This window comes from Vespa crabro, chromosome 7 (assembly GCF_910589235.1).
Source record: "Vespa crabro chromosome 7, iyVesCrab1.2, whole genome shotgun sequence".
In the NCBI taxonomy this organism is placed as follows: Eukaryota; Metazoa; Arthropoda; class Insecta; order Hymenoptera; family Vespidae; genus Vespa; species Vespa crabro.
In genome coordinates this window covers 6,862,264-6,890,157 of record NC_060961.1, presented here as the reverse complement: position 1 = coordinate 6,890,157, position 27,894 = coordinate 6,862,264, and the positions used below count along the sequence as shown (strand labels likewise).

The window sequence follows — 27,894 nt, the reverse complement described above, 5'->3', positions numbered from 1 at the left end:
TTGATATGTACCTCGTCAATCCGTCGTACGAGGACGATACAAGCTCGGTGATTCTCGAGCAGATTGACAGACGTACTTGGTCGAGCGTGCGGCCAACTGACCCCTCAGTTCGCGATAGTGATGTAGTTATCTCTCCATCGACGCCTCGGCAAGTCGCGCGGCGTTTATTCTCTCTCTGTCTCTTATTCGCCTCCCGTTGGACAGTACAAAGTGCCCTACGAAAAGTGACATTGAAACCGGAAGTGTGGACCGTCGAAGATCGAACCAGAAAGAGAGATAGAGAGAGATATACATATATATATATATATATATATGTATATATATCTATACATATGTATGTATCACAAACTATTTGCGATCCGTTGAATTAATTATCGCCGATTTCAGATATTCATCAGAAGCGAGGTTTTATTATGATTAGGTGAGTTTGATATAATACTAATTTCATATGTAAATATCTTTTTATTTTGCTTTTTTTTTCTTTCTTTCTTTTCTTTTTTTTCCTACAATCTCTTAAAATACGTATATAGGTAGGTATGTTAATTTGATATTTATCATAAAAGAAATTTTATTATGATCAGCCGAATTAGATATAATTCTAATTTCGTTTCTAAATATCTTATTGTGTTATTATTATTATATTTTTTTCTATATTTTTGTTAATACCTAGATATGTTAATTTGATATTTATCATAAGTCAAATTTTATTATGATTATCTCGATTAGATCTAATTTTCTATTTTTCGTTTTTAAATATCTTATTATTGTGTTTCTCTTTATTCTCGTTTATAATACGTACGTACATAGATTTGATATTTATGAAGAAATGAGATTTTATTGTAATTATGTAAGTTTGATCTAATCCTCTAATTTCATTTCTAAATGTCTTATTATTATTTTTGATTTTTTGTTTTTAATACTCTCAGAGTATATAAGAGGTATTATTAGAAGCGAGATTTGATTATGTTATGACTAAATAAATTACATCTAATCCTTTCGTTTTTTATCATCCTTTTTTTTATTTCTTTCTATACTCTCGCTTATATGGATTATTATTGGATATTTTGATATTTTGTGTTAATAAGTGGAGTATCAATATTTTGAAGAAAAAATATTAATATTGTTTTATTTAAATAAAAAAAAATATTATCATAAGAAAAAATACTGGCATTATTTATTTAAATATAAAATATTACAGATGTCAACTTTATTTATTGGCCAATCCGATACCATATATTTTTTATTATTATCTTTTTCTTTAGATATAAAATAATGAAAAATTCGACATTATTATACTTATCGACCAACTTAATAATTTAGATCATTATATATACATCGTTAATGTTTTAATATCGTGAAACTATATCTTTACACACACACACACACACACACACACACACACACACACACACACACACACACACACACACACACACACACACACACACACACATACATACATACACACAAATATGTTTTTAGATAATTTAGATAATTTATATGAATAGAATCAAAGAGATACATTATTTATTTTCACGATACAATGTTAAATAAACGATTTTTCTACTAGAACGGTAAATGCAAGTTATGTGACCATCTGTTAAATGATTAAGACGAAGAGTCTGGAAACTTACCACCTCTAAGCAAATTTAAACTCCGTGCTTTTTCGCGTTATGCTAAAAGGATTTGAAAGACAATTTTATACCTACACACTTTTATACATGAATTATGTATACACGACGATATGTGATATTCGTATTTATCATTCAATTTACATCAATGGCGAAACGTGATAATTCATTTTAATTATATATATACCATTTCTAACATTTTATTAATTTTTATTTTCAAAAACTAATTACGTAATACATGTTCGATTAGTTTTAACAATTTTTTGTTTATTTTTTTTATTCCAATAGTTCATCAAAATTTCAGAAACTTAAAAAATATAATAATATATAATAAAAAATATAAAATATACAATAATATATGAAGTATATATTAAAATACATAAAATATATAAAAATATATTATAATAAAAATCCATTTATAATCTTCAATATCTTTTATTTATACTAATGTCTAATAACAAATTAAAAATAGCACATCATCTTCGTTATACTATTTTTCCTATAGTACAACGCAATCACTCAGATTCTTTGTACAAAATAAAAACAACTTAATTAAATAAACAGAAAAATAAATAAATAAATAAATAGACATATGGAATATTAATAATGACAATTATAAAACAATTTATTTCTAATCACAGTAATCTTACTTATATTAATTTCTAATAAAACAAATTACGTAAATAATCTTCTCTATATTAGTTTTTATCTAGTATAACAATTCCTCAGATGATTCGCAAAAGTGCAATTTTATTAAAAATTATACATTAATAATAAAAAAATATATATATATGTATGTATGTATATATGTATACGTATGTATGTCTGTCGAAACATTCTCATACTCTCTTATATTGCGTTACTTTCTGATTGCGAGTATGCGAGTATAGCGTGGTCGGTAGTACTGGTACGTCAACGCATTGCTAAAATGCTTTCTATTATCCGCTAAATCAGCTTATAAAGCCTGATAATGAGCCGCGTGAATTTCAAGCGGAGATAGTCGGCCTCCTCGTTCAAACGCGTCCGTACCAAGCTGCATTATCGTCGTCGTACTACTACGTTCCGACTCTCACTCTTTCTCTCCCTTTTTCTCTCTCTCTCTCTCTCTCTTTCATTCTCTCTCTCCCTTTTTCTCTCTCTCTCCCTTTCTGTCTCTCTCTCTTTCTCTATCTATCTATCTATCTATTTGTCTCTTTCTCTTTCTTTCTTTCGTCATGATGAAAAGATTTTTATTTTATTAGCTTCAACATTAGTTGGATATCCATATGTGCATTCGTTCGATTATAAAATAAATGATAGACAAAAAAAAATAAATAAAAAAGAAAAAATCAAAAATAAATTAAAAGAAAGAAAAACAAAGAATATTATGCAACAGGATTTCTAATCATTTTTTATTCGTTCCCTAATAAATCGTATACAATTTTATCTTTATTAATAGAATTTACCTTCAAACATTATCTATCTGTATGTTCGTTTATTCGATCGATAAAATAAAAATTGAGTTAAAAAAGATAAAAAAAGAGAGAAAAAGAAAAGAAAAAATAAAAACAAAAAAAAAACAAAATATTATGTAACAGGATTTCTAATCATTTTATTCGTTCTTCAATAAGCCGTATACAATTTTTTTTTTGTTAACAGAATACACCTTCTAACATTACCTATCTGTACGTTCGCTCGTTCAATCGATTAAACAAAAGTTGAGTTTAAAAAAGATAAAAAAAGGAAGAAGAAAACAAAAAATGAGAAAAAGAAAAAAATATTATGCAACAAATTTCAAATCATTTTATACGCTTTTCTTATAAGTCGTATGTATAACTATAAGTATTTTTTATAAAATAATATTGAAAAGTATTTACCTTCGGCATTGTCTACTTATACATGAGCTCGTTCGATCGTAAAATAATAAATGTTGAGGAAAAAATGAACATAGAAGGATAAGAAATAAAAAAAAAAGAAGAGAAATATTACGCAACGAATTTCTAACGATTACATTCGCTATATTGTAACATGTATATAAATTTTTTATTAACAATGTTGAAAAGTATTGCACATTAAATATATGTATTTTTTTCTTTAAAAAAAAATTATTTTTTATTATTGATAAAAATTATTATTGATGAAATAATTGTTATTTCTATATATATATAATTATGTAATTGTGATAAAAAAATTTTTTTACAAATAGAATAAAATAATTCTTCTATCGATAATGATAAAAAAAATGTGTATATGCAAAGAATTATCGAATTACTTTATATATTTTATTGTAAGCATTATATTATAATATAACACATTTTATAAAAATGTGTTATATATATAAAAGGGTTGAAAAGATATGTATTATTAAGAGATAAAATGCGCACGCGTATTTGAAAAGTGAGAATAAGAATAAGAATAAAAATAAGAAGATGATTATCCGTGATAATTTCACGCGTGATGAACACGCAACGGAGCTGAACTCGAATGAAAGAAGTTGAAAACAACGCTGCCCACACACGCGACTATTGCGCATGATTTATTACATAGATAGATATAAATAACAGTTAAACTAACGCTGTAAAATCATGCCTTGCGTGCACGATTATACGAATAACTTTAATAACGAGAGACAGAGAGATTCAACAGGCTACGAAGGTTAGAGGTATGTACGTAAGTACTGTGTTAACACCTCTGTGTGTGTGTATGTGTCATTTAACACGTTTCTCATAAGGTTGAATCTAAATTTTATTCGTGTCGATATCCCAAATTGATCTTCTTTTTCTTTTTCTTTTTTTTTCTTTTTGGTTAAATCGCTCAGATACAAGTATCAATACTTTTTTTTTAATGACAACTATTTTATCGATCGTTCGAAAGTGAACATTTTTAATTCATTTTTCTTTGAAATATCATTTGAAATTGATAATAAAATCGATGGTAAATTCAAATTATGTTTGTATGAATAATTATTTGATATATTTAAAAGCATAAGCAATTCCATTAAATATGAAAAATTAAGAAATTACTTTGTTTCGAAAAAATATTGTCTGAAATTGATAATATATTTAAATAACATTGAGTAACTATTGTTATAAATAACGTTAAGTAATTATTGATACTTTTTTCCAAAGCGGAAGCAATTTCATTTAAACACGAAAAATTAAATTTGGAAAAGGGAGCAATTTCATCAAACATTAAAAAAATCTATGATAAATTTAAATTTAAAATTGATAAAATATTTCGAAAAGTATCGACGAGAATATCAAAATTAAAAAAAAACAAAAACAAAAAAAATATCCTGAAATGTACCGAAAAAGAAAACAAAAGCATATTTCTTTTTTTTTTTTATTTAATATTAAAACTTCCATCGATTGATTGAAATATTATTGGAGTTCGATAAACTGTATCGATGTCAACAACGTAGCGGTTCGTTAAAAAAAAAATAAATAACAAAAAAAAAGAAAAGCAAACATACGTACATAAAACAAGATGGCCAACATAATATCGTAAACTCGTACGCGATCGATTTTGATTCTCGTCAAAATATTTTTACTTATTTGATCAGTATTTTTATTAATTAATGATAAATATTTTATAGAATAAATATATATATTTAATATATTTAATATATATTTAATATATTTAATATATATTTAATATATGTATTATTAAATATATATATTATTCATAGAATAAATTATATATATACATTTTAGTCAGTTTTAAAAATTAAGTATCAGAGTTGAGCCATATTTATATTAAAAATTTCATCATATTTATTAAAAATGCTAATTAAATTTATTTTAAGAATATTGATCCAATAAATGCAAAGCGGCCGTGATAAAATAGATTTTGCTGATTCAAAATTGAGAAAGATCGTCGTTCGATTGGAAAATCAAAGATAATTAACGAGGAATAAATCGAAAGTCCACAGTTGAACTCATTTGTCAAATCATGTGAATCCACGAAAGACTTAATTAATTCATTTGCTCATTCATTCATTTGATTCATTCGATTGATTCATCTGTCATTGGTATCGATTTCGATCATTTTATCTAAGTAAAAAAAAAAGAAAAATGAACGTACATACATATGCAGGATGGTTCTAAAGTTTTTAAGTAATTGATTTAATAATCGTATTACCCTTTTTCGATATCTTTTACGCTAATGTATTTATTTATTTATTTATTTATTTATTTATTTATTTATTTATTTATTTATTTATTTATTTATTTATTTATTTATTTATTTATTTATTTATTTTTCTTTTTTTCAGTTCGTTAAACTTCGGTCCTGATATTCAAGTTTAACGAATCGATTGAAATAACTCAATTGTTTTTGATTTAAAAATTATACAATATATAAAAAATTATATAATATATATAAGGTATAGGGTGAGCTAGAAGTTTTTAGATGATTTGAAAAATTTGAAATCCTTTCTGAAGCTTTTTAGGCTTTTAATTAGACATTACGAGCTACATCATTTAATTTTACAATATGAAAAAAAAATTAGTTTAAAAGATCTCGGAAAAAGAGTAATTTGAATTTTTTAAAAATCAATTGGAAACTTTCGATCCATCTAAAGAATTTTGGTTAAATTTATATTAAACTTCCGTAACGAATCATGATGAGACAATATTTCAACATACATACATACATATATTTCTCACCTTGAAATTGTTTGATATGTTTGGTACGTTCGATAAGTCTTTTTCAAAGATTCACAAAAGAAATCGCATATCCATATATACATATATTCTTACGTCAATTATCAAGTATGGCAAACAAGTTTTTGATTTACGATGTCAATTTCAAACCTTGATTTCTTTTTTATTTGCACTTTGCTACGGCAGATTTATTAACGTTTATACAATAGAATACTGCTTTAGTTTCTGAATCGTTATTTATCGATATCCTACATGTTATAACATAAAGAAAGATGAAAATTTTAAGAAAAAGGAGGAGAAAGAAAAAAGCAAAAAAATAGAAACGATCTTATTTTTTAAATCTCGAACATTTCTTTTCCTTTTTTTTCTTCTTTTTTTTTGTACCGATTTTGTACCCAAAAAATATTTTTCTTTTTGTTAAATACTTTGTCATCCATTATCGGTCATATTTTTCTTTTTTCTTTCGAAACTATTCGAAAGATTTGATTGTGATATTATGTCTTTATGTTAAATAATTTATTATTCATCTTTTTTGTTTTCTTTTTTTTTTTCAATCTTCTCGTTCTCCGAACGAAAAAAATTGAATGGAAAAAAGAAAAAAAAAGAAATTTATGAACGATAGAAACAGGTTATACTTGTATCAATTATTTCCTAGAAACTCATTTACATTTTCCTACGTATGTATGCATGATAATAGTCAATGAATGGAGTTTCCTGTTCGAGCGCGTAGAAATTTTTGCAACAACCCGACTCGAATGGTTCGTTCATAGTATTAACAGAGGCAGAACTAGGTGCTATCGAAACGATACGCAACATATTTTTGCATACTACTTGCCGGTTGATTGCCCCCCAAGCACGTTGATGACGTCAGTAACGTTCTCGATGACTCACGTTATATACGTGATACTGTCGGTTTACACGAATTCATTAAAAGCTCCACACACCTTTTCTCTTATATGTATACCTGTGCTGATTCTCTTATTACTTTTTTTTTCTTTCTCTCTCTGCTTGCTTTCATAATGTCGATCTTTTAAAAAAATAATAAAATAAAAAAGAACGAGATTTTTGTGTGTCACGTGTAAGTAGTGTCAATATGCAGCTTCCTCGAGTTTTTTTTTTGTTTTTTTAATATTTGTTCACTTTTAGAATTTATGAATTTATTTCATTTCAAATTGGTCAAGCAGATATCTCCTTTATTTATAGAAATTTTTCGTCTTTTTTGGTCGTTTTTCTTTTTCTTTCTGTTCACTTGTAAATCCTTTTTATTCTTCTTCTTCTACTGTTTTTTTTTTTATTGGCGGAGAAATTATTTTTTTCTTCACTTCCGAAATTTTGTTTTTTTAATTTTTCGTCATTTATAAGATTATATTGTTACAATAATATATATCTATATAAAAAGTGTTGCGATATTTTTTTCACTTTTTCCTTTTTTCAGCATACATTTTTAATAAATATTGTGTGAGAAACGTTAAAATGTGAGTACGTATGTAAATACATGATTATGCGAAAAGGAGACAATCGATTACGTTGGCATAATAAATTATCGGTTAAAATGACGTTTCTTGTCTCGGCTAGTAAACAAACGTGATAGAAACTTGTCTCGAATTTTTTAAAATTTCTGAAACACCTCTCTCCCTCTCTCTCTCTCTCTAACTCTTTCTCTTTTTCTCTTTTTCTTTCTCTTTCTCTCTCTCTCTTCCTCTCCCTCTCTATCTCTCTCTCTCCCTCTCCTTCTCTCGCTGTGTCTGTCTGTCCCCTGGGGCTGTATTTAAATCAGACTCGAGACAACAAAAGATAAGGAGACGCTAAAAGAGGAATTCGTTGTGGTATCATTTGAAATATGTAAATGACCTGTTAACATTACTTTAGAGAATTTTGAATCATCGATCAATATAAAAACTTTTTGCAATCTATCTTTACGATGAATATTGATTCGTGTTTACAATTAAGAAACGAAAAAGAAGTAATAGAATATTGAATTTTGCTATTATATACTTTTTTATTACATTTTTGTATTAATATAACATAAGTTTTCATATCAATATAATGATATTTTAATATAATCAAAATATAATATGTACATAAATAAAGAATTAATGTTTTCATATTTTTGTTTAATACATAATGTGACCTTTTTAATATCAATAATAGATTCATACATAAAATATAAATTTCTAAGTGGAAAAAAATTCGTAATAAAAAAAAATCAATTGCTTTTTCTTTTTTCTTTTTTTTCTTTTTTTTTCTTTTTTTTCCTTTTTTTTTGTTGTATATATATATATATATATATATATATATATATATATATATATATATATATATATATATTCCAAATCCCTGAGCTCTATTTTACCAAAGGAGTTTTGGAAAATTCCACGAGATATTATGCGATTTAAATTACTCTCTTACGTACTTTCACGCTAGTATATTTTTATTTCCACGCCTATCTTAATCATAAATTATAGATCCTAAATCATTTATCCTTCAACGAATTTATACCGTTGAAATTACCAGTTAATATTCTATCGGTAAATGTGTGCAAAGTATAATATATGTATAAAATAATATTCAATTCATGTGAGAGAGAAATAGATAATGAAAGATAAGAAGAAAACGATGGACAAGAAACATCGGTTCGTTCTTTTCGCGAAGAAGATAAATGCCAAGACGTAAATTGAAAGGATAAACATTTTCATTAATTTAGGCCACGTCTTCCTCATACATATGTACATAAATACATACACGAGTAAATACACGTATTTTATACACGCGCAATACATACCTACTCATATGTGAGTTCTGTGATTTCTTATTTTCTCTTTGAATCTTGTGACGAGCTTGATCGAAAGTTGAAACACAATTTCGCAAATAACGGTGATTCGATAACGATAATATATTACGGTAATAAACAAAAAATTCTTAAAAGAAATTAATTAGTAATATCAATTAAACTAGCGTTCTCATAGAAATTTTAATTTCTATGTAAGTAATTTCTATGTAAATCAAAATGCGAATAATTTCTATGTAAATAAAAAATCAATAAATGTATTCTATGATCACCAATAATACCGTAATGATCCAAAAATGTCCAAGGTCGTAATTTTTTTTAACGAAAATTAAGTAATCAATTATGTGAATAAATGAACAAATTAATCGAACTCACTTATTTGATTATCATTTGTTTGATCTTAAATAAGAACAATCAATAAAAATATAATTATAAATAATTTTATAATAATAATTTAAAAAATCCAAGATGGCAATCAGATAGAACAAATTTTCGTTTATTATTATTATTATTATTATTATTATTATTATTATTATCATCATCATCATTATTATCATCGTTATCATAGGCATTGCTCTTTTTTTATCCTCTTAATTTTCGCAGGCAATGAGTAACAAAGAGGTACGGTTACACAATAAATGATTCATAAGCGTAAAAAGAGGTTCGAAAAGCGGGCTCCAATTTACAGCTTGTTAAACCATTTGAAATCCAACGGCAAACAGTCTTAGTAATTAACACGATTTCATTCGAGCGCGAAGATGTTTCGTCTTCGTTAAAAACTCTTAAACTTTTATGCCAATTCGTACAGAATCGCAGAACGAGTTTCTATTTTTATTATTCACTACCAATTCGGTTGTCATGGTATTTTTGTCGTATCTCATCGCGTATGAAATATTACGTAAACACGGTTTATCGATCAGTCTCTTCTTTTTTATCATTTAATTTAATTCCAAATTTAAATCTAAAATCTGCCTTGTATTCGCAAAAGAAAAAAAAAAGATACACGTGTATACACAGATGTGTATATAAAAATATATGCATAACAAGTTTTGTCCAAAAATATCCAAAGAAAATATGAGATTTTCAAGAACGAAATAAAAATGGCGGTTTATCCGTCGTTCACCGACTGTCATGGCAGACGTTGTATGTACGAGAAATAGAGAGAGAGAGAGAGAGAGATCACCATATCGAACGTTTTTCTTTTTATTTCTTCGTAATGAAAACAAAGCTACACATAGAAATTAAATATTTACAAGCATTATGTTAGCACCGATATACTTTGAACTCGCCTAATGACATAGAAAGTCGATAGTTTGTGCTTTATTATGTAACAACGAATCACGAGTAAAGAGCAATGTACTTACAAGGATGCTATCACGATAGAGAAATCAAATTTTTATTACATTTCTAACGTTGCACGTTCTTTTTTTCTCTTTAATTCTTTTTTCCAAAAATTTTTTTTTTTGTCTTTTCACGGAGTAATTTAGAATCTTAAATAGGAAGACACGTGTACCAAGGTTACAAATAACGATAACACGAAGCAGGAAAAGAACACCGAGGGAGGTGTCAATTGCAAATATGTTTGAGTAAATAAATGTCTCTAAAATGATTCATTATTGCCTTATCTCTCTCTCTATCTCTTTCTTTTTTCTTTAATTTGTCTCCTTAAAATTTTGTCATGCTGATACCACATAGTTATTTTTCTCTTACTCTATAAATCATATTAACAACTTTCTTTCTGTAATGTAATAATACTTAGAGATTTATAAATCTAACGTAGCCAGAGTGATTTTCCAACAAAATAAGATGGTATATTCCATAAGACAAAAAAAGAAAGTGAAGAAGAATAAGAAGAAGAAGAATAATAATAAGATGAATAATAATAATAAGAAGAAGACGAACAAAAAGAAGATAACCATGAATATCAACTCGTTCGTTTCTTTTCTATCTTTTAAATTCAAGTAAATTGAATGGTTCTCAGTTATAAAGTCATTCTACTATGATTTGTTACCAACGCTAAGGATCGCAAGATTAGTGTTGATACAAACTTAACGATCTTTTTCTCTTTCTCATTTCTCTATCTCATTTCTCTATCACATTTCTCTATCTCATCGTCATCTTTCTCCCTCTTTCTTTCTCAGTCTCTCTCTCTCTTTCTCTCTTTTTCTCTCTCTCTTCCTCTCTCTCTACTACAATACCGTATTCTTTTTCTCTTTCTCCTTCTCTTTCTCTGAGACTCAATCGTTATCGTCTCTTCTCTTCTTTTCTCTCTCTCTTGAGAAGAACATTTTCGAAGAAATTAGAGTGGGGATCAGGTCCCGTCGTATATAAGCATTGTGCACTCTCGTCTCGCATTGGTTGTTCCCCAATCCGGGCAACTTTTCCAAGACTTGGCAGACCGTACACCGTAAGTTTCTACTCATCTAAATATCTGAAACTGATAGTGATAGTTAATTAAACAATGTTTTTATAGGATTAAAATAGTTACCACTAGTGTACGTGAGTGGGTATATGTGTGTGTGTGTCGTAAAGTGTCATCTTTTATTCTTGTTCTTCTTCTTGTTCTTCCTCTTCTTCTTCTTCTTCTTCTTCTTCTTCTTCTTTTACGAGTGAACAAGCGTCAAATAATTTGAGCGAATAAATAATTTCTCTTTTCGTAAAACAAACAACGCCTTTTCATTTTTCTTTTTTGAATTCGTCTAATTGTACTATTAATATATTACGAAATATGTATGTATGTATGTACGTATATATATATATATATATATATATATATATATATATATATATGTTAATTACTAAAAATTTAAGAAAAGATGATATATATATACTATCCAAGTAAACAATGTCAGTGCCGTCTTAACTATTAAATAAAAAAATGAGAGAAAAAGTAAAAAAGAAAAAAGGACGTTTAAATAAGAGGCAGGGGGATGAAATATCATCCGTCGTTGATTCAACTTTCGATTATTATTCAAAATTTGATCTAATTATTGATTCTATGATATTTTAAAAGACTTAGTTGAAAGATTTCTAGACTAAACAACGAATGTTAGGGTGAAATTTTTAAGCGAATGCAAAATTCTTTTACATTGATACAATTGTAGAATCAAAGAACTGACGATAGACAGATGATCGGGTGATTTTTCTCCCCTTCTACCCTGAGAATATCTGCTCCCTTCTTTCTCTCTCTCTCTCTCTCTCTCTCTCTTTCTCTATCTCTCTTTATCTATCTATCTATCTGTCTATTTCTTTCTCTATCTTTATTTCTAAATTTGAAAGTGAATGCAAAATTCTTTGGAGAGCCAATTGCTGATCCGAGGACAGACAGATGATCACGTAATTTTTCCCCTCTTCCACCCTGAAGACATCTCTCTGTTTCTCTTTCTTTCTTTCTCTCTTTCTTTCTCTCGTCGTATTGCTTCATATTTAGAGTCTTCAAGATTTAACCGGTTAAAACCGCTCTGAAAGATCGTAATATTTATACTACAGAGGGCTGGAACAGCCCGGACAAGCGGCTCGTTTAATCGAGCCACGTGCTCCTGTAAACCGAAGAACCAACAGTAACGTCGAACATAGATATTAATTAATTGTTTGTGCGTTCTCTTGATGCCTTTTCTTCCTCCTCCTCCTCCTCCTCTTCTTCTTCTTCTTCTTCTTCTTCTTTTTCTTCTTCTTCTTCTTCTTCTTCTTCTTCTTCTTCTTATTCCTCTTCTTCTTCTTCTTTATCTTCTTGATTTTCATTCTTCGTCTTACATTCGTTAGACAGAAAAAAAAGAAAGAGAAAAAGAAAAACATCAAATCATTGGAACAAATCTTTCTTAGAAGTCGTCGACGATCATCATCAAACAAAATGTGAATTCTCAAAAATGCACTGTCTGATGTTGAACGTATATTATTTCTTTTCTTTTTTTTTTGTTATTTGCTCTTATACATTAATACATGTTATATAAATAACTTTGATGACGTCTTTACTAGTTCTAGTAAAAGAAAAGGAGAGAAAGAGGAAGAGAAAGAGAAAGAGGAAGAGAAAGAGAGAGAGAGAGAGAGAGAGAGAGAGAAAGAGAGAGAGGGAAAGAGAGAAATCTATATGTAAATACATGATAGCAATTTTATAAGAAACATGACGTCGAGAAGTAGAGTATCCTTCTCGAAATCAATCAATTCAAGTATCGCTTTTACATAAGTACAATTTTATACAAATTTTTCGTAATACGTGTGATCTGCTTTATTACAGATTCAAACCTTTTTCTTTTTTATTATATGCGAAAGATACTTTTTTCATAAATATCGAATTGATTCATTTCTCATAAATCGATGATTAAAAATACTGAAGTACTCCAAATGATTTCCTTGATTTAGTAAATTTAATTTAATAGCATTTATAAAATAAAATGAAATTTATGGTATACAGTAATGGAATTAATAAAATATGTTCTGTTTATTTGTTTTGAGCTGCGAGTATGTTAATAGTCATTTTTATAATCACTATATCGTAATAGACTAGATCCTATATATAAAATAATAACATATAACATAATATATATATATACACATAAGTAATAATGACATATACAATAATAAAATAGTCGATTAATTAAAACAATTATATATATACAATTATATTATTAAAGTTATTAAGCAATGATATATAAATATATGTATATAAATAACAATATAATTAAAACAGTTTTTTTATAAGATGTTTCTTTCAAATAAATATTTCAAATACGAATATACGTATCGCGAGATATACACCAGATCATTTATTCTTTCATTGCTACCGGCAATGCAACGTCAAAAATATCTCTTAATCGTCCTTCGTTATTGCAAGGAGGTAATCCTTGCTCCAGTCAAACAAGGTCGACCTATTCTACGTATACATATATATATATATATATATATATATATATATATACACATGTATACTTTATATAGATAGAATTTTTCTTCCTCGAGGGACATCGCGTTTTCATTTTTTTTTCTTTTTCTTGTTCCTTTTTTTCTTTTTCTTATTCCATATCGTTCTACCATATCGCTTTTCGTTGGTCAAGGTCAGTCATTCGACCTTACTAATCGTGTTTTATTTCATCGACAAAAAGAGAATAAATATTATCTTCGTGTATCTATTTTGGTAACTCTCCTTTGCATTTTAGAATTCTTTGTTCTACATGGGCATATGTACTTCACTACATATCTGAGTCATCAATGATAAAGTATGACTCGGTGATAATGAAAGAAAGAAAGAGAGTGATAATATTTCAATGAGAACATTATAAACTTTTCAATCTCATTTTTCACCTATTTCTAAATTTTCTTTTTACTTTATCTTACTCTTGATGATAGTTACATAATTATAATTATTTATTATAATAAAAAGGAAAGGTCTGTACGAATTGTAGTATAAAAAAAATTTGTACATAAAAAGTGTTAGATGAATTTATTCATATATTATGTAAATATTTATTTGGTAAATAATTCGAGCAATTATAAAAAATTTGTTAATTATGCGTAAGAATTATATGTGAGAATTATTTACAAATAATTTTAACTGTTAAATATATTATTTGTTAAAAGTGTGATGTGAAATTTTATAAGTAATATATTTCACATATTAGTTATAGTTATTTGACGTTTTAAATCATTCTTACATATTATTTAAATACACAGTCAATAGATTTAAAATATTTTTTTTTATAATTAAATTCACATTAGTTTCTGTTATATATTCATATCTTCTTCTTCTAATTAATGATTACTTTACAATCAATAAAGAATATAGAGATATATAACTTTCAATAATAATTTTTATGTATTCAAGTAAATTAATTTCTGTTATAATACGTATTTATATATTCTTTTTTTTATAAATAATATAGATAAATATCTAATTAAAAAAATGTTTACTTAATTTCTACATACCAGTGATATCTCCTTGTAATTAATTTTAATTTTACGTACGATAGAAAATGGAAAATTTAAAAGATTAATTTGATGTATATACTTAAATAAATTTTTTTTACTACAATAAAGTCTTTATAAATTTTCATGTTTTCTATTTTTTTTTCTTTCTTCAATTAATTCTAATCTTATTAGAAAACACAGAACTTGAAAAAAATAACTTTTATACATAGATATTACATACGTAAATTAATTTCTACTAGATATATTCATGTATTTTGCTTTTTTCTAATCATTCATAATTTTAAAATAAATAAAAAACAAGGAGCTCTGTCAGTTGAAAAAATAATTTTTATTCATAAACAGAGTAAACAAATGGTGTAAAAATCAAGGAGACTGGAATATCGTTAAGATGTTGCATTATGAGAAAAAGATATATAAAACAGTGAATACGGTAACAAGTAGTATATCGTGTTAGTCAATAGGAGGTGGCAGGTAGTTTTTAGTTGCTTCAACGATCTGACGCTCACTTCATCTCCACGCCCCGTCTAATACGGTTCAAACGTCCTTTAAAAATATATATCGTGATATTATTAACGTTTCCTACATCTTGTTCCATTCAATCGATTATAAATTCGAAATTAATTATCTTCATCGAGTTTCTTTTTGTTATATGTATTACGCGAGCTTTTTTTTTAAGTGATTTTATCTCACGTGTTTCATCAGATTATCGAGCTGCATAAAAAAAAGAAGGAAGACAAACGAGTGTGCATTTTATTTATTTATTAGGATTATTAGAAAGAGAGAGAGAGAGAGAGAGAGAGAGAGAGAGAGAGAGAGAAAGAGAGAGAGAGAGAGAGAGAGATAGGGAGAAAGAGAGAGATTGTAAGTAAAAATTTTATCTACGTTTACTTTTTTTGCTTTTTCTTTTTGGAATAAATGACGAATATTGTTTTAGAAAAAAAAAGTAGACAAAGTCCTGAGTATGTTGTTATAATTTATAAATATATACAATGCATATATTTCATACATCATAAGACAAATAGAAAGAAGAATAAAAATAGAAATTGTATAATAATTAAAAATTTCGTCATCAATAAGATATATATATGTCTATGTATGTGTGCATGTATGTACACATATATATAATATATTATATATGTATATTATTTTATATTTAAATAAAAAACATTAGATTACATAATAATTTTTAACTTCAAAATCCAAAAAAAATTACTGATCGATCTAATACTAGTATAGATATAAAAAATACATATATACATATTTAATACATTAAATATAATACATATATTCGTAATATATAAATTTGAACGCGTAGAGTAGCCGTCATAGTCGTTGTAGGAGCAAAATGGTCCGCAAACGGTGTTTTGCACGATGATTCCTCTAACGAGTGTGATGACACCGCTTCTCAAGCGCTAATACACACCGACTATCTGCGACAGTACAACTCTCCCCCCGACAAATTTGTCGGCAATGAGACTGATTATTATGTCCTTGCGAGACTGACGATAATTACTAAACGCTTTACTTACAATTCCGTCGACGTCGTCGACTCTGTGCTTCGCGCCACGATTAAAACTTTCGAGAGTATCGTATCCAACTTGACCTCTTTTCTACACTCTCGTAATTCCGTCGATCGATCGTTTCGAACTCGATGGAAGAAAAAAAAAGAAGAAAAAAAGAATTTATCGGAAAAATGATGACAAATTATAATTGTAAAGAAAAAAAAAAAAACAATGACAAACTATAAAAAAAAAGAAAAGATAAAGAAAAAAAACGGGGAAAAGAGAAATCGATTTCGTCTCAAATTCTTTTTACCTATTTTGTTATTTTTTATTATTTTTTTTTTATTTTTTTCTTAATATCGATAATCAAATTTTTGAGATGATAAAATGAAAGATATTTATTAAACGTGAGTTCGAATATCGTATGAATTAATTTTCCTTTCTACAACTGTTTACGATGTTTTTTTCAAGCTTTTTTATCTTTTCTTGTTTTTTTTTTTTTTTTTTGTATTTTTACAAGATCAACATTCCACGTTTACACCGCGCAGATTAGTATAACAAGTTCATTATAATATTAGTATAAGATCGAATACACGCATAGATACATGTATGTATAAATACATATCTACAATACATATAGATGAATATGGATTTGTGCATAATGCATCCATACATAATTACAATTCAAAAGTCAATAATACATGATCATTCTGAAACAGGTTATTTTACGTTGTATACCTTCATTTATATTAAGCAATAAATTAATTCGAAAAGTAGAAAATTAGAAAAAAGAATTATTCAAGATTATAATAATTAATTTATTTTCTCTTAAAAAAAGTTCCTGTTTATATTTACCCGACACATTTTCATTTGATTTATATTATAGAACTGATTAGAAAGAAAAAAATGTTACGTATCACAACGTTTTAGAAAACGCAAATTCAGTATTGTTATTTAATACGATGTGTGTGTGTGTGTGTGTATGCCACACCTGTGCAGGGACAAATTATGAATAGTAATTGGATTCGACCGACCGTTGAACTCGATTCCACTATGGATAATTGACGATTCAACCGGTGCAATTAACGGCCTCGTGCGACGACCCCGCACTGAGCCGTATTTCCATCTTCGTAATACTCTCTTTCATTCTATAGATCAACGATCAAATTTAAATTAATCACCTTTATCTATCTTTTTTTTTTTCATTTTTTCTTTTTGTCGTAATCAATCATCGAGAATCAACATTTAACTGCATTGATTGAACGTTTTGTAAACATTTGATAAAAATAAAAAAATATCAAGGAATTTCTATTGAGAGAAAAAAATTATTTTCTCGTGATGCAAAATAAATAAAAAATTTATAAAAAATTAAAATATTCAACGGCCAAGAAATTAATAAAAATTATTGAAATTTCGTAATCACAATGGAACTCTAGAAGTGTTTAACATTTTCTTTGTTCTATAGATTAACGATCACTTTTCAGATCGATTACTTTTATACATATGCATCTATCTATTTTCTCTTATCTCTGAACTTTATCATAACTTTATCTATTTCTGAACTTTATCATAAGAAATCAATTTCATTAATAAACATTTTCTATATTATTTTCTGTGATTGAAACAACAACAACAAAAAATTCATATTTTGTAATGAAAAGAAAAAAACATTAGAAAAAAAGATTCCTCTTCAAAAAAATGGAATAAAAAATTTAATTAATAAACATTTTCTGGAAATTTATATAAAACTTTATAAAAATAAACATATATATATATATATATATATATATATATATATATATATATTTATAATTTCTAATCGAAGAAATTAAACTAAGGATTAAAAGAAAAATTTGAAAGAAATAAATAAAATAAAAAAAAAATTAAAGTAAAATAAAAACCGAGCGATCAACAAAATGAACGGAAATTACTGTATTTCCTTAAGCAAGATGTAACTCGATGTAATATTAAATACAATCGCGAGGTACATATCAAGTTTCGCGGAAGAAGTGGCTGCAAAATGGCGCGCATGATGTCGGTCTGTTAGATAGTATTTAGCGCAGGATATCCGTTAATGTTCAGTAATGCTCACTCGTTTTCTAGAACGCGTCTTAAACCTAACACGCTTGCTAGTCAATTACATTCTTCAAACTATGTAACTCGAGTTAGGATTCCTCGAAAGATAATTATATATTTTTTGCACACTTTGTTTTTCTTTTTTCTTTTTTCTTACAAATTACCGTCATTATCTCATTTATTCTTACTCGTGTATTATTCCTTTCTTTTTCTTTCTTTTTTTTCATACACATACATATACACATACGTACCTATGTACATACTTTTGATAATAATGAACGATTAAGAAAAATTGAAAGATATCATAAATCTTATTATTGTAGTATATTATTATATGTATAATTAATGTACAACGTAGACGTAAAGTTCCTAAATGAAATTAAAAAATCAGCTACTCTTTTCTTCTATATCTTTTACACTTACTCTTTTCTAACATTGTAAAACTACATTTCTTTCAATCTGAAAAGAAAAAATTAGCCTAAAAAGATTCGAAAAAAATAATTGATTTTTAAAATCATTTAAGGAACTTTCGACCCAACTTTTTTTTCTCTTACCAATTACATTTATTATTTCATTTATTTATCTATTCTTTTTTATTGTTTTTACTTTCTTTTTTAAGTATAAATGATTTTCTGGACAATATCAATGATTAATAAATTAGAAGATATAAATATTATTATTATTATACAACGTTCTTCTTCTTAGATTGAATTAGATCTAAATATCGATCAAATGTAGAAATTGTACATATTTCGTATAAAATTGTTCATTAATATTGAATTTTAACAAAGGGGTGTATTTTTATGAACGGTCAAATTCTATATTATGAAAACTACCCTTCAATGACCGTGTGGCCTAACGGATAAGGCGTCGGACTTCGGATCCGAAGATTGCAGGTTCGAGTCCTGTCACGGTCGAAAATTCATTTTTTTTTTCCTTTCTTTTTCTCAGTAATTTATATCTCCATACTTCTTCAAAATTCTGTGACATTTTATTAACGAAACTTTTTTGTTCTTTCTATTACATTCTTTTCCCTCATCTTTCTCAATAATCACAGACAATATATCCTAACTTCAATGTTTTTTCACTTCGATTAAAAAAGAAAATTTCTTAAGAATTTGTTTAGATTTTATTAAATATACACCTTTGATATTTTTGCAACGAAATATCTTTTTTCTTTCGTTTCTCTTTAAATTTATCTATACATAACAATGTTATTATATAAATTCATCTTTTATATTATATACGTTTCTAAAAAAAATCTTTTGAAAAAATAATCGTATCGGTCAATTCAATTAATTATTATTATATGTATATATTAGACCATCAGATCATCAATAGAACGTTCTAATAATCTGTTTTTTTCCATTAAAATTTATGGATTTTATATTTTGTTTTTCTTCACTCGAAATATTTAATAATAGATTTGCTTTATCGATCTCCAGGTGACTCGATTTTGCCTGAAAATAACATGCCTATTTCAAGGTTTATGAAGTTTCATTTGTAACGATTGACTGATCACAAAGATGATCAAGAAAATTGCGCGTGAAATGGATCGTTACATTGATACTACTTCTCCATTGTACTATATTTCCATGTTGATGAACCGTGAGAAAATACACAAAATGATTGAAAAAAAAAAATAAAAAAAGAAAAATAATAATAATAATATCAATCGTTGCATCCCAATTATTCGTTTGATAATGTTCGATCAATTATACATAATTAGTCAAAAACATATAAATTATGAATTAAAGTCAATAATTTAATGATACGTAAAAATTGTTATCACATAATTGTTATTTTTTTTGTATATATATTTTTTTATTATTCTCTCTCTCTCTTTCTTTCTCTTTCTCTCTCTCTCTCTCTCTCTCTCTCTCTCTCTCTCTCTCTCTCTCTCTCTCTCGTTGTTCGCCCTTGATCTTATATTTTTCTTGTTTTTTCTTTCTTTTTTTATCTATTTCTTTTTTTCTTTGGTCATTATTTATTATTTCTAAGAAATAACTATACTCGTGTAGCCAGAACGTTTATTATTATCACTTTGTAAGAGCGAAAAGTTTAAAATCGAGTATTTAGTATTCGCATGTAAGCGAATTCGAATTAGGTCCCGCTTATAAATCGTTTACTACAAACTGCCTTCATTATCCTCTCCGATCATCGGGGAAGTTGCAAATCGTTGTTCTTTAGAACGTTGCATCCCACGCTTGCTATCAGTACCATTACAAATTGACCCTGCTTAACCCTCTTGTATTGATTTAATACGTACCACAAGGCATATTATAGTCTTTCGCGTCGACATATAAAATTGACTATTATTCATTTATTGAAAAAAATATCTATCAGTTTTTTTCCTTATCATTTCATATATATATATATAATCTTAACCCTATATATATCTTAATTAAATATTGTATATTATGCATGTGCGTTAAAAAAAAATATGTTTTGAATATTTTAAAAATAATTATTTTAACGTATTATAATATATTAAAATAATATAATTTCAAATATTTAAAATATATCAAGATATAAATATATTAAATATTTTAATATATACATATGAAACCTATTTTACCATATATACCATATAACATTAAACATTTTTAATATAATCGTTTAACATCTTTAACATAATCATTTGCAATAAGATAAAAAGAAAAAGTCTTCGATATTTTTCAATAAACAATAATCTTATTAATAAATTTTAAAAAATAAAAAATATGTGTTAATTATGTTTATTTATTAATATCATTTTATTATTAATTGCGTCATTAATATACTTTTTTGTATGTAGTTCGCGAGTGAGCGCAGAATCTAGCCCCGCCGACGAACAGCAGCAGCAGATCAGCGCAGATTCAGCAGGAAGACTTCACCTAGAGTTCAAGGTCCACTTAATCGTCATCGTCAACAAAATATCTAACGAACTTCACTATAGTACACGAAGACACTGCATTATCTGATAAATTTACCAAGCCAGATTCACTCAACTGCACGGACATCGTAGAATGGTAGAAGGTGAACCCGACTCAAAGCACAACGATAGTAAGTCCTTTTGTCTTGTTATTGTTATAAACAAATTATAAATGATAAATCTTTCGAACCGATTTATATAAATATGATCAGGATTCTAAAAATTTTTGTTTGAAAACGACAAATCTATTTATTATAATGAATAAAAAGAGATAGATAGATAGATAGATAAATAAATAGATAGATAACGATAGAAAGAGAGGGAGAAAAAATAGTAAATAAAAATTTCGTCTTTGTGTTTTCAACTTTTCGTTTTTCTTCATTTTATTTTTTTCTTAAAATAAATGAAACATAATTTCAAAATATAAGAAAATATTTATAACGTTCGAGCACGCTCATACTTTTTTTTTAATATATTTAATATATATAGGATGAGCCAAAAGTTCCTTGATAAGTTTTAAAATCAAATATACCTTTTCGAGACTCATCAAACTTATCATTTTACAATCTGGAAATTTTTAAGATGATTTAAGAACATTTGGCTCATCTAGGTATCTTTGAAACATCCTGATTTGATCGTTCTCATATAATATTTTTTTTTTTTTTACAGAGTGTGATGTAAAAGACGAGCGCCTAAACGGTTGTGGTTCCAAGGAACTTGAACTTGCCCGTAAGCATAATCCTAAGTACATATTAAAATAACTAACAGGATATTGAATTATATTTCGAAATGTACTTCGATTAAAATATTTTGTTTAAATTTGGATACATCCGATAAAAGTCGACAAAAACCCTAATGATTTTTACCCGATTAATTATTTATCATTTGAATTTTAATGTTATTCATTTTTTTATTTCTTATTTATATTCTTTTTCTTATTTTTTTCGTAGGAATCGGGCCCAAGGAAAAGAACCTAGATCCAGAGAAAGGATCCTGCATTAAAGCCGATTTCGAAAAGGCCATCGAACTTACTGGTAAGTATCGATGAAAAAAAAAATAAATAAATAAAAACAAATAAAAATAAATGAGTAAAGAAATAAAAAAAATAAATTAACCGCTCTGAAACATGAAAACGTGAATGAACAAAAAATGTAAAAAAAAATGAATGAAACTTCTTAACAAATTTTTCATCAAAATGGAAGAAAATTTTGTTCAATTGTGTTTAAAAAAATGTTTAGAGAATAAAAGGAAAAGAAAAAAAAGAAAATTCAATCTCATTAAAAAAATTGTTAACAGAGTATGGCAAGTTTCATTACTTCCTGCTCACGGTATGCGGCTTCGTCAGTACCAGTGAGGAGATGGACGTAATCTCCATGTCTTTCATTCTACCAAGTGCACAATGTGATCTAAAACTTGATACCCAAGCTAAGGGATGGCTCAACTCCATCATCTTCATTGGCATGATGGCCGGCGCGTACGCCTGGGGCTCCATTGCGGATGCTTTGGGTCGTCGCAAGGTCCTCATTGCCATTTCCTTTATGAACGCCCTTTGCATCGTTGCCTCCAGCTTTAGCCAGTCTTACGAACTCTTCATGTTCTTCCGTTTCCTAAATGGTGCCGCGTAAGTTATAACATCTTTATTCAAATTCAGAAATTCGTTTTACATATAACAATTTTCTATTTTTTTAATTTCAATGATTATGCACAGAATAGACCAAGAGTTCCTAAATGAATTATAAATATCAATCGAATGTTTTCCAAGATTTTTTATAGATTTGAAGTTAGGTTCGTAGTTTTGTAAATTAGATTTGTAATGGTAGAATTGTAATTTTGTAATTTACAAAAATAAAATCAGTTTGAAAAGTCTCGAGAAAGTGTAATTGATTTTTAAAAATCTATCTAGAAATTTTCATGCTCGCTTAAGGATTTTTGATCTATCCTATATTAATATTATCGGAAATATTGTAGGATTGTTAAATTAAATTAAAATGTGTGTGTGTGTGTGCGTATATGTATATGCATCGAGTTGCATCTGAGTTAAGAAAATCCCTATATTACTTATTGGTCAACTTAATATAGATATATAGAAAATAAAAAAATAAAAAGAAAACAACAGAAATCTGTTTTAAAATCCTCAAAAATCTCTAATTAAAATTTGAAATTATTCAATGCAAATTGATATGACAATTTTTCTCTCTCTTTCTCTCCCTCTATTTAGACTCGGAGGAAGTGGTCCGGTCATCTGGTCGTATTTCGCCGAGTTCCAACCAAAATCAAAACGAGGCTCCATGCTTTCGTTCATGGCAGCTTTCTGGACACTCGGAAATCTTTTCGTTGCTGGTAAGATCCATACTACAAAGCCATTAAAAAAAAAAGAGAGAGAAAAACAATAAAAGAGAGAAAGAGCATAAGTAATTGTTGTTCCTTTTTTCTTATCCTTTTTATTTCCTTTCTTAATTAAGGACTGGCATGGTTGATCATCCCCCAGGACATCGGTATCACAAGTGCATCATTCACATATAACTCTTGGAGAATCTTCCTGCTGATCTGCGCTGCTCCGTCGTTCATCGTGGCGGGGCTACTTCTGCTGCTCCCAGAATCCCCCAAATATCTTCTATCATGCGGAAGATATCAAGAAGCTCTTGATATCTTCCGTGGTATCTACGCCATTAACACTGGCAGATCTCGCGACAGTTATACGGTAAGCCAATTTTTTTTTTTTCCTTCGTTTCATATACAAAACATACAGTTTGTCACATTTTATATATATATATATATATATATATATATATATATATATATATATATATATAATATACAATTTGTCACATTTTTTATATGTATATAAAAAATATACAATTTGTCACATTTACATACATATATATATATATATATATAATAATTTTTTAAATAATAAATTTACATATATTTATATACGCAAATACAATGTGCAACATTTTATATATAATATAAAAGAAAATACACTTAGTCATATTTTTAATAAAAAATATATATATATGTATATATTTTTTCTGTCACATTTTATATAAAAACATAAATCGTGTTATATTGTATACTTTGTTTTCTTTCACTAATTCTAATTTTATCACTGTTTCTGTCTCTCTTTCTTCATAGGTGCTATAATTTTTGATTGTGAAAAAAAAAAAGAAAAAAAAAACATTAATTTTTCTCAGGTAAAAGAACTGATTCTCGATGACTTCCAAGAACCAGAGCCTGTCAAGGCCAGCATCGAGGAAAAGAGTAAATGCAAGATGATGCTCGGTGACATCCTGGATAACAGCCGTCAATTATTTGTCTCACCGATACTTCGTTTCACCGTCGTCTCCATCATTATAAACTTCACCTTCCATATCGGTTATTATGGCTTAATGATGTGGTTCCCAGAGTTGTTCAATCGATTCGACGAATTTCATCGTGATCATCCGAACCAATCAACGTCGATATGTGAGGTCACCGATTACGTTGTTAACAAGGGCTCACATCGTATTGAAAATATTTGCAATGATAAAATTGGTTCTTCCGTTTTTATGGAGTCACTTATTACCGTGGCTTCGGCTATACCGGCAAATATCATTGCTGTTCTGGGAATGGATCGTCTTGGTCGCAAATTTTTCCTTGGTAAGTGCTAAAAATCAAATTTTTTTTGTTCTTTTTTTTTCATTGAGAAAATACAAGTAGATCGAAAGTGTTCTCAGACGATTTTAAAAATCCAAATTACCCTTTTCCGAGACTTTGTAGGCTAATTATTAATTTGCTTTTTTTTCTTTTTTTCTCACAAATTGTAAAATCTAAGTACGGAGCCAGGAGAAAATGTATCGAAAAAATTTATAATTAATTGATTTTTAAAATCACTTAGAGAACACTTTTGATCCGCCCTGTATACGTGGAAGTTCCTTTTCTTTTTTTTTCTTAAATAATTTTTTTTCCTTCTTTATTTTTCCACCAGTGTTCAGTACTCTCTCGTCGGGGCTCTGTTCGATCGGATTGTACTTCGTGTACAACAAATATCACAATCTCATCGTCTCGGCCTTCTTCAGCGGTGTGATCAGTTGCGGTAACGCTGCACTAGACTGTCTGATCACCGAAGTCTTTCCAACTCATTTACGTGCAACCGGTATTGCAATATCGATGGTAGCTGCACGTCTCGGTGGTATTATCGGTAATATCGTCATAGCACAACTATTGGACATGTACTGTCCAGCACCCACATTCATCGTTGCTGGTCTGTTGATCGGTAAGCCCTATCTTTTTCTTATTGTCTTTATCTTTTTATTTAGTTCTTTTCCTTTATCTTAAAATTAACATACAGGGTTGGGCAAAAGTTTTTGAGTGATCTTAAAAAACAGAGATCTTTTGAGCTACTTTTTTTTCTTTTTTGTTTTTCTCGGACTTTAAAATTACAAGCGTAACTTATGAAACTACGAACCTTTACTATCAGCCCATAAAAAACGATTCTTTAATATCACCCAAAAACTTTTGGGGTTCATTCGAAAACTTTTTATCCGTATCTCTTTTTCTCATGAAATCTGAAAATTTAATTTCATCTTGTTCTTTTTTCTTTTTTTCATTTTTCAGGTGGCGGTTTACTGTGCCTATTTTTACCAAACACAACACGTGAACCACTTTCTTGACATTGGCTAAAAAAATCGACGTTGAGTTCCTCGACGAGTCCTGTACAGTCTGTCTCACATTCATTTTCTTTCGTTGCAATACTTTTTGATATTTTTCGTTATCACAAATTATGTACGAGTTATAGTACGTATACCAATATTTTATCATATTATTAATAATATTTTCTTTGCATAAGGAACGTACACAGAAAAAGAAGAAAAGAAAGAAAAATAGAAAAAGATAAAAAAACCCAAAAAAGAGGAAAAAACATTTATTTAAATAATATAATTAAGTAGCGACGCGTATATGGATATAGGAGGAAATGGTAGGAGAGTTCGTTTCACGAAAAAAGTATTCGCAAGTATTACTTATACGTCTATTATATATATGTTTAGAAAGAAATTGAGACGACAGGCTCGACTTCTAATTTATATTATTATTTAATTAGAAGAAAAGGAAAACAGTATCTTTTCGTCATCCTTCAAAAACCTTTTCTAATTTCATTATTCGTACAAGTTGAGTAAGAAGTTCCTGGATGACTTGAAAAAAAAAAATATATATATATATCAATTACTCTTCTTTCTTGATTCTTTGGACTAATTTTATTGTTTTTGTTCTTTTTTGTTCAGATAACAAAACTATTTTGTAAAATTAGAAGCCTAATTACCTAAGCCCGAAGTGTCACGAAAAAGTGTAATCGATTTTATTTTTTTTAAATCATCTAAAAACTTTTGGTCCACCTTGTATAATTTAATACTAAAAAAACAAACTAAATAAATAAAATTAATTGAAAAGTTTCACTCTATAAAAGGTACAAATACATGAAGTGTTTATGTTAAGAGCATCGATTTTGATTACATTATTATATACTATATCTCGTTACGTGTAGATAATATGCGCCATTAGAATCACAATCGATCGGTAATAATTGTTTAAATATTAAAGATGTCCAAATACTCGGAAAGGTTTGGGTCGAGAATTTTTTGTTATCTCGGATCGGATACCCATAATTTCGATTAGTAGCACATCCCTATTATATATGTATTACTTATGTATAGCGTTGCATAATGCAATACTTTATTATGTACCCCCTTTTAATTCTTTCGTATTATTATATTTTAACATAACTATTAAATAATCTTTTTACGTAAATTATCTTTTTACGTTCCAATGTCTGTCACTAAACATTTATAATTTAAAAAAACATATCAATCATATGAAAATGAATAATAAAATGTAAGTTTACAAAAACAATAACAAGAACAATAAAGAAAAAGTTTTATGTTGAATAAAGCAATAATTCTATGTATTCGTAAAAATCGATGTGTATATTCATGCTATACTCTTCATCCTCTAACATTTATATAGCAAGTATTAAATTATTACAGAAAAATAAAAATAATTAAAAATACTTAAAATATCATCCAATTATAATTGTTTCAAGTTGTAAACAATATACAAATTAAAAATTCCTCTAGTCTTGCTTCATTAAGAAATGTGAATTAAGAAATGTGTTTCATCAATGAAAAAGTGACCTATTATATTTTTTTCAGAGATATTTTAAGATATTCTTTTCTTAAATTATTTAAAAACTAATTTATTTTTTTATGACATGCAACAGAAAAAATATATTTAATTTCGAAAAATAATTCTTTTATGTAATTGTACAATATCGGTGACAAAACGATATTATATACGTATGACAAAATATGTCCTTTTAATATCTGAAAAGACTTAAAACCATTTTTTACGATTACTGATCGTGTTGATGACAGAGTTAAAGGAA

At 27.4% G+C, this 27,894-nt stretch overlaps 1 protein-coding gene and 1 non-coding gene across 3 annotated transcripts; both read left to right on the top strand.

Moving 5' to 3' along the window:
- The first annotated feature begins 71 nt into the window (after nt 1–71).
- Nucleotides 72–27,427, top strand: LOC124425417 (synaptic vesicle glycoprotein 2B). Of its 2 annotated transcripts, none has more exons than XM_046965711.1 (10): nt 72–421; nt 21,360–21,607; nt 22,146–22,205; nt 22,427–22,510; nt 22,773–23,097; nt 23,695–23,816; nt 23,939–24,177; nt 24,671–25,115; nt 25,444–25,731; nt 26,073–27,427. In XM_046965711.1, the coding sequence occupies exons 2-10, from the start codon at nt 21,571–21,573 to the stop codon at nt 26,126–26,128; spliced, it is 1,656 nt and encodes a 551-aa protein (XP_046821667.1). In that variant the 5' UTR covers nt 72–421; nt 21,360–21,570; the 3' UTR covers nt 26,129–27,427. The 2 variants fall into 2 exon arrangements, with proteins under 2 accessions (XP_046821667.1, XP_046821668.1); XM_046965712.1 differs by lacking the exon at nt 72–421 and adding an exon at nt 11,327–11,469.
- On the top strand, nt 19,407–19,479 carry Trnar-ucg. The gene has a single exon. It is a non-coding gene; the product is annotated as a tRNA-Arg (tRNA).
- Nucleotides 27,428–27,894: the final 467 nt, after the last annotated feature.